Here is a 12,011-nt window from a genome sequence, read left to right as displayed (position 1 = left end):
CCCCCCCCCCCCCCCCCCCCCCCCCAAAAAAAGAAAATAGTACATACATACATAAATAATCCCTTGAAATTGTCACTTTTGCCCCACTAGAAGTGTGTGGTGGTATCTGTATCTGCAAAGACTCTCATTTTCCATTAGCAAAGCTGTGGACAACACCTTGTACTTTATCTCAGTAGCACCTCATGAGAGGTTTTTCGAGTGAGCTGAGACAATACCAGAAGGTAAACTTGAAACATCGCAGATCACAGATTTTTCAGACAATTGTCATTAGTGCGACTCGGGACATCCTGCACAAAGCCACCATTTTTAAAAAGCCATGCTACCGTAGCCACCGCCATTTTTTATTCATGTCACCCAGATTTCTTTTAAAATGTCAACCCACAAAACTACGCCTTACACACCATAAAACTGAGGGCAGACGTTCTTCTATTCGGGATTCAGCGAGTGTCCCGTTGAAGATGATGTCACGGCAGTTTTATCCGGAGTTGCTACGGCGATCAGCTGAGAATCGTCCACACTGCAGAGTGCTATCCTCAGTGGAAAACACGGCTATCGAGGACCATTTAGTAGACATCCCGCATTACAAACTGGGGGTGTGACTTTTGAAAGAAGTTGGCATTTAAGAGCAATTGAAGATGCTATTGAGATGAATGGTGGGAAATGAAGGATCCAGTGATTTTGGAGCTTAACTCATAATAGTGAGTAAAAGTCAGGATATCTTGGGTTCTGTGGCGTTGATTTTGATTCTCCTTTTTTTATCTTTCTTTTTTCAATGCCCCACGTTTATGGAAGTGCAATACAGAATTATTGGAGGCCCTTTAAGTGTTACTTGGCAGGAAGTCCCAGAAGCTGTCACAAGAATGAAGATCTTTGAGATATACTAAACATACAAAAAAAAGATTTCCAAATTGCTGAAACATCTAAAAATACAAGCTTGTACAACTGAAAAAATATTGGTATCAGCATTTTTTTTTTTTAAACCCCCAACTGGTCACATGGTAACTACTGTCTCCTTTCTGTTTTAGGCAGCTACTCCTTGTCTGTGAGGGACCGTGACCCCCAGTCTGGTGACACTGTCAAACATTACAAGATCCGTACGCTGGACAATGGAGGATTCTACATCTCTCCACGCAACACCTTCAGCACCCTGCTGGAGCTGGTCAGCCATTACAAGAGTGAGTTCACTACTGTCACTGAATGACTTTAACCTCCTCACAGCCGTGTGTTTGAGCAGTCTAGTTGAGTAATTGCTTTGTCATTAAAATCATGATGTAAGGTGCAAATAAGGGCTTCCCAGTAATCAGTAAGGGGTTCATTTTCTCAAAATATTTCTTATTTAATGCTCTCAGAAAATAGTAACTTCAGTTCAGTCTGTGTCCCTCCACTAAGTGTGAAGCAGAGCACACCCTACTGGCCAACTTTAATACCTTAACCTATGAGAAACTGTTGTTTTTTTTGCAGTTGCCAAGACACAATATCTGGAACTAGTTGTACCATTATTAAAAACCACAAACTCATGTGGCCGATCTGTTGTTCGGGAATCAAGGAAGGAATCCTTTGCAAAAGCAAACACTTCTTTCAAAACTATGTAAACTCTTCTAAAAAGTATATTTTTGCACACACAAAAACCAAATAAATAGCTCTTTCTTCATGCCAAGTGCACACTGACGTGCTGACTATAAAACATTATTATCATTGTCATTTGTCGCATGTTGTAAATACAGAATATGAACACAGATCCAGTTAGACACAAGTTCTAAGGCGAGACACTTTGGCCAAAACCATAGCTTTTCATGCACTGGTCAATGTTAACATTTTGGTTTCTTTTTCTCCAATAACATCTTCTTTCAGACAAGTGAAAAGAAAAACATCTGATGCACACATATTTTTTTACTTTACTACTTTATCTATTTGCGTTCTCCTAAATTCCCCAAAGGTTATCGATAATGACTCATTTGCACATTTATGAATACATTTTTCAGAGCACTTGTACTGCAAAAAATGATTCAAAACTTCCCTCAGTGATCAACTGGGGAAGTTTCCCTGTGATATGTAACAGTTAATTCTTTAACCCCGTTCACCTGTAGTATCTCTCCTTAACTGAACTTGACACGATCATATTTACGGTATTGTACTGTTATCTAAATACAGTACACTGTGACTACAGTCATCTCTCTCTTCAACATTGACCTCCATTGTTGTGCACAAACAGCAAACCTGGAATCCTATTCATAGCATTCTTGGGCAGGTGACTGGTAATTGAGTGTAGGTATATCAAAGGAAGTGTTAAGCAAACAACACGCACAGGCTTTCAGTTTTGAATGACGAGGCTGATGTAGATAACTGTGTGTAGTTATTTGCAAAAAGTGTGTTTTAGATCAATTATTATGCCACAAGGTATTGTTTCTTGGCAACTGCAAAAAACGATTAAGTGATAAATTAAATTGCTCTTCAGTAAGTACTGGCATCAGCAGAAGAGTGTTTTCATTTTTGCTGAAAAAAAACCAATATTGTGCTGATTTATATTGTATAAAAACATTTAATCAAAGGATTCTTAAAGTGTTTTTTCTGTTTATTCCAGAGCAGGGAGATGGTCTCTGCCAAAACCTGACCAGCCCGTGCTTGAGCCCCAAACCTGAGAAACCGTGGGAGAAAGACGCCTGGGAAATCCCCAGATCATCACTCAAATTGGATAAAAAGCTCGGTGCCGGCCAGTTCGGAGAAGTCTGGATGGGTGAGATGGATCCGGATCGTTTTACAATCCAGTTACTGATTTAGATGTGAAGCCGGCAATTCATTTTCTAATTATGATTTGTTTCTGCTTAAAGCCACGTACAACAAGCACACCAAAGTAGCAGTGAAGACCATGAAGCCTGGCACCATGTCAGTGGAAGCCTTCATGGGCGAGGCCAACCTGATGAAGACTCTGCAGCACGACAAGCTGGTCCGACTCAATGCTGTGGTCTCCAAGGAGGAGCCCATCTATATCATCACTGAGTACATGGAGAAAGGTGTGTGTGTGTGTGTGTGTGTGTGTGTGTACACTTGTACAGCTATCCTTGTGAGGACCAATTTGAGTTTTAGACATTCAGAGTGAGGACATTTTTGGCAAGGAGGACATTCAAAAGCCTGTTTGAGGGTTTAGACCTGGTTTTCAGGTTCAGATTAAGGTTAGGGTTGGGGTGAGGCATGTAGTTGTGATGGTTAAGGTTAGTGCATGGCCTAGGGAATGCATTATGTCAATGAGAGTCCTCACAAAGAAGTACAAGGGTGTGTGTTTTCTTGTACAGCTATCTTCGTGAGGACGTTTGACTTTCACTTTTGACTTTTAGAACCTCAGAGTGGACATTTACATTTTTGCCCATCCTCACTTTGTACTTCACTGTTATTTTGGTCATCACACACACACACACACACAGGTACATACATGGATTTGATCCTTGCATCTAACCCACGATAAGCTTTAAGAAGCAGCGGCTTGCAGTAATGCGCCGGAGGAGCAACTTAGGGTTCAGTGTCTTACTCGAAGACACTTCGACACCCGGACAGGAGGAGCCAGAGCTCAAAAGACAGCCCGCTCTGTGCAGTTGTTGTGTTCTTTTGATTTAAGTCGGGTTATTGTTGCTCTTCTGTTGCTTCAAATTTGTCCATTTATACCAACAAATATAATTTTTCCCCCAAAACCTTGTGTATAGACAGCCTATAAAACATCTACATCATATTACCCTAAACGCCATTAAACTGAAAGGCAAATCAGAAATCAGTGATTCCCAAACAGAGGTACATGTACCCCAGAGCTGGTTAAGGAAACACCGGTGTAGCACATTGAACTTTACATGTAGCATGCGTTTCTTAATCTGTGTGTGTGTGTGTGTGTGTGTGTGTGTGTGTGTGTGTGTGTGTGTGCCTATAGGTAGTTTATTAGACTTCTTGAAGAGTGATGAGGGCAACCGTGTCCAGCTTCCCAAGCTCATCGACTTCTCTGCCCAGGTGAGAGATAGCGTCACTCCTCCATTCTATGCATGACAGTTTGCCAGACTCACCCAGCAAACTCTGGTTATTTTGTGTTTTATATCAACAAATCATCTGTGTGTCTGCAACACTATAGTTGCTATTGGCAACTATGTTTTGATTCTTTTGCACTGACTTATTTGTCTCTAGACCGCAGAGGGTATGGCCTACATCGAGCAGAGGAACTACATCCACAGAGACCTGAGGGCTGCCAACATCCTGGTCAACAAGGCTTTGGTGTGCAAAATCGCTGACTTTGGCCTCGCTCGCATCATCGAAGACAACGAGTACACGGCCAGGGAAGGTACGGCGCGATACTCACCGTCACACGTTGCGTAGCTGGGTGTCTTCAGCATAAATGATTAGGAAACTGGGTAACTAATTCCCCCAGAACTGATGAAACAAGAGCGGTCAACGGTTTCGTCAGTTCTGGGGGAATTACTTTGTGTCAGCGAGATGTCGGATTGCCAAAAATAGTAAAGGGTGAAGATGAGATCAGCTTGCCAACTGGCTCACTGAAGAGTTTGAGAAGATATACGTGTCCAGCATGGAACGAACAATGTCAACATTACTTGACTGGTTTTCCATTTTGCCCTACAACCCAGGAGCCAAATTCCCCATCAAATGGACAGCTCCTGAGGCCATCAACTACGGCTCTTTCACCATCAAATCTGACGTCTGGTCCTTTGGCATCTTGCTGACTGAGATTATCAGCTATGGGCGTACACCATACCCAGGTAAGTGGATCACTGGTGTCAGCTCTGATACAGAATGCTTCTGAAGAGCAAAGGCGTTATTCTATTTCTGCACCTAAACTGAGAGCATTAATTGTCTTGGCTTTGGTTTAAAGTGGCCTTCCAAAATTAGGTAAAGGTACCACCAGATTTACCTTGTGAGTGTGGAGCGCTATTTGTAGTCTCCTTCTTATATCAATGTCAACCGGTCATCACCTCAGTCCTTGACAGTTTATCATTTTGTATCAATCAAGTTTTTCTTAAGGTATTAGGACGAAAAAGCTCCAGGCAGCATCAAAATGACGCTTGCAGTAAAAATTACAGTATTCTGCGGCTGGGAGGTACATTCATGTGTTTTAGGCGGGAATACATTCTTTGTAATATAGGTCAACATGTCACAGGAGTCACAGGACCCTGATTGGCTATGGGTACTCTCTGGCCGCACACAGCTTTCCGTCGACATTGCATGACACCTCGCCGCCAGCCGCACTTTACCGCTGCTCTGGTGTGTTTTTCAACGCTAAGGTTAGCCCTTGATTCCAGGTGCAGCGGTAACAAGGTTTTGAATTTTGAAGCTTTTACGTGTCTTAAAAAAAGTGCTTGCTAACAAGTGGCTAAATGAGACAAAATGTCATCACACCGAACACTAGTCCTCCTTTAGCTTAGTGGTGGTGACGTTCAGTCATGTGACAGTGGTGTAGTAGCCTAACGTTAGCCTAACGTTAGCTTTCTTGTGGTGATTGCATTCATGCTTCAAAAATCATTAAAAAGGTGTTTATTTGTGAAGATTATCTTGCTCAACAAAACATGTAAGTATCATAAACTTGTGTTTGCCTCAGAATTTATTTTTTAATGTGCTCATAACATCAATGCTAAAATGTTAGCCGCGTTTTAGCATGATAACGTCTGTTAATGAGTTGTAAACACAAGGTACAGCAGAGGCTGATGGGGATGTCATTAGTTTTGCAGGTATTTGGCCATAAACCAACGCATCGGACAATTACAATTTTGACCTGATGATGGCATTAGTAAAAAAGTCAGATGGTCACGAAAGTTAGGACAACATTAACCAAATTACATGGCAATTCATCTAATATTTTTGTCTGGATATTTACCTCAACACCACGATTCATCAATGTTATTATACTGCAAAAGGTAATGTAACCATTGAATGGCCATGAATGGCAGCCCATCCAGCCTCTCTTAACCCAATCCCATGCTCTTGTTTTCAGGGATGACCAACCCGGAGGTAATTCGTGCCCTGGAGAAGGGCTACCGAATGCAGCGCCAGGACAGCTGTCCCACCGAACTCTATGAAATCATGCTGGAGTGCTGGAAGAACAAACCTGAGGACCGTCCCACCTTTGATTACCTGCAGAGTGTCCTAGAGGATTTCTACACAGCCACAGAGAGCCAGTATCAGCAGCAGCCATGAGGCTGAACATCCACAGACATGTTTTTCTCTTATAGTGCTGTTCTTTTCATACTTAACAGCGAGTCCAGTTTCTACATGCAGCAGTGCAATTCAGAGTGCGCGCACACACACATACACTCTCTCTTTACCATTCTCTCTCTCTCTCTTGGGTTGGGTTGAAACTTCATTAACTATATATTGTAGGAAGCTAAGCATCACTTCTCCTAACATTTTTAATATTTCCATTGGATTCTCCTCACTTTGGATGAGAACAGTAAAAGTAATAGTAATATAATCACACAAGAGAGATTAAGATTACGACGCCCATGCCAATAATGCATTATAAACATACTTGTTATTGTATTGTGTTTATAGCACTGCACGATTATAGTTATAAGCACTCATAACTATTTATAATGCTTTATTAATCAAATCATAAAACATTATAAAGTATTATATAATGACTTAGAGGTCAGGTGTCATAATACTCTATAATTGCTGGTCACTCACTGACATTTCTTTTTGCAAGGATCATAATGTATGATTATTCCCATATTGGTCAACATCGTAATCTTTTTATAGTGCAATCACTGCTATAATGCATTATTATCACTGTTATAATGCATATATGCATTATAATGTGATTCTAAATTACTCTAAGAGGACAAAGTTTGCTTTTAGTAAAGAAAAATAAAGAATGACGAAGAATATCATTAAATCTATGCAAGAACAACACAGAAAGCATTGTATTTTGTATAATTAATAATTGTTACTTTACTTAAAGCACACAATAACCACTGAGAGTTGCTTATACAATCACATTATAATGCATTATAACCTCCACTGTGCGGTAAAAAAGATAAAAAGCCATACCACTCTTCTACCCTCATCCCCCTGATCCCTCTTATAATGTTTGTATGGTCCCTAACATTCGAACAAAAGTTGTTTTACATAACATCACTGTACGATACATGCTATGGCATCTCACACACAAAATATTATTTCACACAAGCGCACGGCCATATAGCAAACAAACAAGGCCACACGAAAGCAGTCGCAAGGAAAAAAGACTGGATTTCGTTGTTGTGCTCCAGCGCACATCGTACATCCATCAAAGGAAGGTACGACCGCTGTGAAGTGTGTTGATGTCAACAACAGAGCAAGCAAAGCTGTTGTTGTCAACCCCCCGTCAAACGTACAGTGTCCTACATTGCGAAAGGAGAGCAGGGGTGCAGTGGACTTTACAAAGTGCAGAATACTGTGTGGCTGATATATGCTTAAATCTTCTATTTACAGTATATTCCATCGATATGTTCCAGCACAATGTGGCTTGAAATTAGCATGACCCCTTTGCCGTGCCTTTTTCTGTCTCAACATTTATAATATGTTCCATATGCTCTGTGTATATAGTACGCAAATAAATACAATTATTTAGGAATAGGGTTTAAAGTGAAGCTATATTAACTGATAATGCGTGGTCATCTTTTTGGCTCACTAAACTTTTGTTCTGTATTTGGGAACTAAATCTTTAAAAAAGCAGTGCAAACATCTTTAGGCCTTCTTGTTTTTTGTGTGAAATAATTAATTTATTTTTGCAAATGGTATTGAATATTAGTGTATGCAATGATCTTTTCTAACCTACCTTTTCTATCTTTATTTTGCTATTTTTTTCTGCACAGTTCGGATAATGTGATTCTTGTATTGTTGGAAATAGCAATGGATTTTGTGGACCAAGATCCTTCAAATTGAAATGATATATTTTAGGATGTTGTTATTTCATGATTTGGTTAGAAACAATAAGTGAGAGAATTTTTTTATGGAACGGAAATATAGAGAATGATCTGTTTGTTCTTTTCTTTATCAATATAAAACTCTTTGCATATTTTATTTTGTTAGATGCTTGGTTCAATGCAACTGTTGTAAACATTTTCAAATAAATTGTTTTAGAAACAATTATCTACCCAAATGTGCATTTATATAAAAGCAATCAATGTTTGATATTATTAATTTTTTTACACACTTAATGCGTTTGTTTGTATGCATTAATTGCATTAATGAACGTGGAGCCAAATCATAATGATTTGAAAGCATACTATTTATGATAGTTAACAGACAAGCATAGTAGTGTTGCACTATTTCTAAAGAAGATGGACAAAATACTGTAAACGCTTTGTTAAAGGAATTACTATTTATTTGTATAAGTAGGTTAGTGGTTTCATTCCGTTGAGTCAGATATCACTCATCTGAACTACATATGGCCAGGGTGTGTCAAATAAAAAACAAATGCATTCATCGAAAAACCATAGAGCACTTCCGCGACGTCACTTGTGACACGTATTCAAAATGGCGGCCACGGCTATGGTAGGTGGAAAAGCGAACTCTTTTTCTTTAAACTACACCTCGCTCATACGGTCTTCCCAAATGAGCTCAGACGCAACGTTGCAGTTGTGGGAGTGTAAATGTCTACCTTGGTCGATAAACAACATTTTAACGTTAATTTCAGTACGGACTTACTAGAGTTCGATGCTGTTTGGATGTTGGCAATTTAGCTAAATGCTTGCTGGAGTTAGCTAACGTTAGCTATCTTTAACGTTACCTAGCTTGACTGTCAATGAGCCGTGGCTCAAAAAAACGATTTGTGTCATTTGTCTGATGCATGAAACTCTGCTGACAAGAGTACAAATTGCCACGTATTTGGTTGTTAAACTGTCATTTGCCGTACAGCCTAGAGAAATCAGCGAGCCGAACTTTGACTCAACGTTAGCTGTTAGCAACTCTGCCAGACAGTGTCAGTTTGAGCTTGTTGTCGCTGTAGTTTACGGTGCTGAAAGATGTCAAGATGACTGCAGCAGATGAGCTACACAAGACGAAGAAAACGTGAACTAAACTGTCTACGTTATTTAACTGTGCTGGCACTGTCCGATAACGTAAATGGCGTTTGTGTCAGAAGCCACGCTTGCTAACTTCCTTCTCTACCGCATCATAACTCACAATGCCTATAAAATACATGCGCTCCTCTTTCATCATTTATGCGATTCAACACTGGAAAACAATCATTACTTGTCTTTTTGACATTGAACTGTAGAAAATAAACAAACTAATGTCAGAACGAAACATGTATCTTAATGACAAGATAATTACGGTAAATCAATAAGTAGCCCCCCCCCCCACTTCCCCCTTCGCTCTCGATTTAGGGAACTCTTGGCAACAACTACAGCCATGACTATTTGGATAGGCGGACCTGTAGCTTTGCACATCAGGACACTGCAGTTTTTCTCCCCACAATTTGTATTTTAGCACAACAACTTAGGCTCTGTCAAGTTGCACGAGTGCTGCCACAAATTGAGGCGGGTGGAAGGGGGTCCTCCACTAAGTTCAATACCCAGCTCCTCCAGTCCACATGTCAAAGTGTGGTTGACCAGAACACTGAACCCCAAGTTGCTCCCTCTGGTTGGGCCAGTACCTTTGCATGGTGGCCTGCTGCCATTGTGTGTGGTAAAGCGATTTGGATTGCATTTACGCGAGGACTCGCCCACTCCACATCAACATTCTTGTTGTCGGGGCATTTTTAATTTCTATGGCTTTGTGTGTAGGATCGACATCTTGTTGGAAAATAAGTCTTTGTCTCCCCTCGTATCAGTTCTCGTGCTCATGCATGGGAATGAATTACAATATAATAAGTGTCTGATCCAGTTCATTGTTCAAAATGTTTTAAGCTTCTTCCTCCCAGACTTATTTTGGACTTGCTGTGACAAATTCTGAGCTTACCGACACATGTTGAGTGTGAGTGTGTCTGTGTGCGATGTAAAACTGTCATGCGTGTTAATGTGACTGGCAAAAAAATAGGATACGTGACTGGCCGATCAGCTGAAAACTGCTTTGATCGGCAGCCGATCGATCGCCGCATTTCTTAATGTAGAATGTTCTGTAACCGTCAAATTGCATAATACACATATTGTGTATTGTAAGTGTCTGTGTGGTGAAATGTGTGCTGGTGTCTGTGTTGCAGGAGACGTGGTGGGCCTTGCTGCTGTTGTCCTTCTTACCTGTTGTCTGTCCCTTCTATGTTCCCGGAGTCGCTCCCCGGGATTTCCACGAGGGGGACACGGTAGATCTGAAGGTAACACTGGAGTTCATGCGGTCAACATTTCACATTGTGGAATGTTTGTTCAGTTTTTAGCACCATTGCCGTACATCAAGTGTGAAAGAGGCTGAGGGACCTGTCCGTCAACCGGAAATTCTTCAAGTTGAGCCTTGTTTTTTGTTTCTTTTTTTTTTTTTTACAGAGTTTAATTTCATGAAGAACTTTGTGCTCCAGTTAGCTATTTAAACATAGTAGCACAGGGAGCAGAGTCCTCCCGCAGGGAGAGACGCCTCAGCGATTAAAAAAAAATAAAATAAATAAATAAATGCAGATTTATGTTCACAAAGATATTCCCATTTTATGAACACAATTTCCCATTCCAGGTGTCCAACAGCCAATTCTGTAATTTGGAAATTGCCAGTTACTTTGTTATAAGATAAGATTTTTTTGCGAAACACGACGGCTAGAAAGCCCCCACCCAAAGTACAGTTTGCAATGCCATTCAGACCGAGCTGCTGCGAGTGTAGTTTTGCATATCGCTGTATCATCTGTGACCCTGTCAGTCAGTGAGATCATTTGTTTTTCAGGCAGTGAAGCTGACCAGCTCTCGCACCCAGCTTCCTTATGAATACTACTCCCTGCCTTTCTGTAAGCCAGACTCTGTATTCTACAAGGGAGAGAACCTGGGTAAGTGCACAGCTGCTGACATGTGTGGGACAAGCAATGTCCTCTTGCATTTTGTTGTTTAAAAACAAACTGTGTCTCTCATATGTATGTATGTATGTATGTATATGTATATATGTTTTTCTTTTCTAATTATTACAGGTGAGGTATTACGTGGGGACCGTATTGTGAACACCCTCTACAATGTGGAGATGAACAAGGATAGGAAATGTGAGATGGTATGCAACAAGAAAACGCTCAACCTAGAAGAGAGCAAGCTGATGGCTGAGCGAGTCCAGGAGGAGTATTATGTGCACCTGTGAGCATCCCTTCCTCACTGTTGTTTCCAGCTATTAATATATATATTACACCTACTATATTACTTTATTTGAATTGACTAATAGTTTTTGTTCAGTGAATCAAGGCTCTATACGTCTACATAATGATTGAAGCCGTTCCTCTTCTTGTACTTTGTAGCATAATGTAGTTGGAAGATCATTTCTCTTCTGTTCTCAATCACATATTTAAGATGATCTTTTTATGTTCAAAATGCAAACCAAAACCAATGGAACACCTCTCCTGTGCTTTTCAGTATTGCAGATAACCTGCCAGTTGCCACCAGGTTAGAGTTCTATCCCAACAGAGAGGCAGCCGTGGAGGAGGAGCAGAAGAAAGACGTGGCCAAAGATGTCCAGTTTGAACACGGCTACAGGCTGGGCTTTGTCGACGGCAACAAGGTAGATGTGATATAGTACCTCCATATCCTCGATTCCTTTCCTCACCTCTTCTACTTGTGGCTTAGCCCCGCCCACAGGAGATGCAAGGAAGGGAGAGAAGAGTCGAGGATTAAACAAAATGAGACTTTCTTTCTTCAGAGACGTCATTTTTTTTTTTAAAGCGCCGTCAATTAAATAGGACGTGTGGCCCAGCTGCATCAGCTGTCCATTCTTTTGTCATACAGCTGCATTTTATGGTCTCTGTCAGATGAGCATAACGGTGGTCATATATGTGTGTATATGTATACACACATACACACACATATATATGTGTGTGTATATGTATACACACATACACACACATATATATATGTGTGTGTGTGTGTATA

The 12,011-nt window shown here is 40.6% G+C and overlaps 2 protein-coding genes across 2 annotated transcripts in view; both read left to right on the top strand.

Moving 5' to 3' along the window:
- Positions 1-8,112, top strand: part of hck (HCK proto-oncogene, Src family tyrosine kinase) — an 18,881-nt gene extending 10,769 nt beyond the window's left edge. Inside the window, exons 7-13 of the mRNA XM_031876932.1 lie at positions 1,026-1,175; positions 2,582-2,734; positions 2,829-3,011; positions 3,914-3,990; positions 4,162-4,315; positions 4,617-4,748; positions 5,978-8,112. Coding sequence (XP_031732792.1) covers positions 1,026-1,175; positions 2,582-2,734; positions 2,829-3,011; positions 3,914-3,990; positions 4,162-4,315; positions 4,617-4,748; positions 5,978-6,180 — 1,052 coding nt within the window. The 3' untranslated portion in view covers positions 6,181-8,112. The remainder of the gene's footprint in view (positions 1-1,025; positions 1,176-2,581; positions 2,735-2,828; positions 3,012-3,913; positions 3,991-4,161; positions 4,316-4,616; positions 4,749-5,977) is intronic.
- An 81-nt stretch (positions 8,113-8,193) lies between these two features.
- The window catches only part of tm9sf4 (transmembrane 9 superfamily protein member 4), a 27,938-nt gene continuing 24,120 nt past the window's right edge, over positions 8,194-12,011 (top strand). The window contains exons 1-5 of the mRNA XM_031876931.1: positions 8,194-8,520; positions 10,169-10,279; positions 10,831-10,930; positions 11,069-11,225; positions 11,499-11,643. Of these exons, the coding sequence (XP_031732791.1) occupies positions 8,503-8,520; positions 10,169-10,279; positions 10,831-10,930; positions 11,069-11,225; positions 11,499-11,643 (531 nt within the window). The 5' untranslated portion in view covers positions 8,194-8,502. The remainder of the gene's footprint in view (positions 8,521-10,168; positions 10,280-10,830; positions 10,931-11,068; positions 11,226-11,498; positions 11,644-12,011) is intronic.

Source organism: Anarrhichthys ocellatus, unplaced genomic scaffold (assembly GCF_004355925.1).
Source record: "Anarrhichthys ocellatus isolate YVR2014 unplaced genomic scaffold, GSC_Weel_1.0 scaffold120, whole genome shotgun sequence".
Lineage (NCBI taxonomy): Eukaryota > Metazoa > Chordata > Actinopteri > Perciformes > Anarhichadidae > Anarrhichthys > Anarrhichthys ocellatus.
Note: the sequence above shows the minus strand (reverse complement) of the source record. Positions and strands in the feature narration are given on the sequence as shown.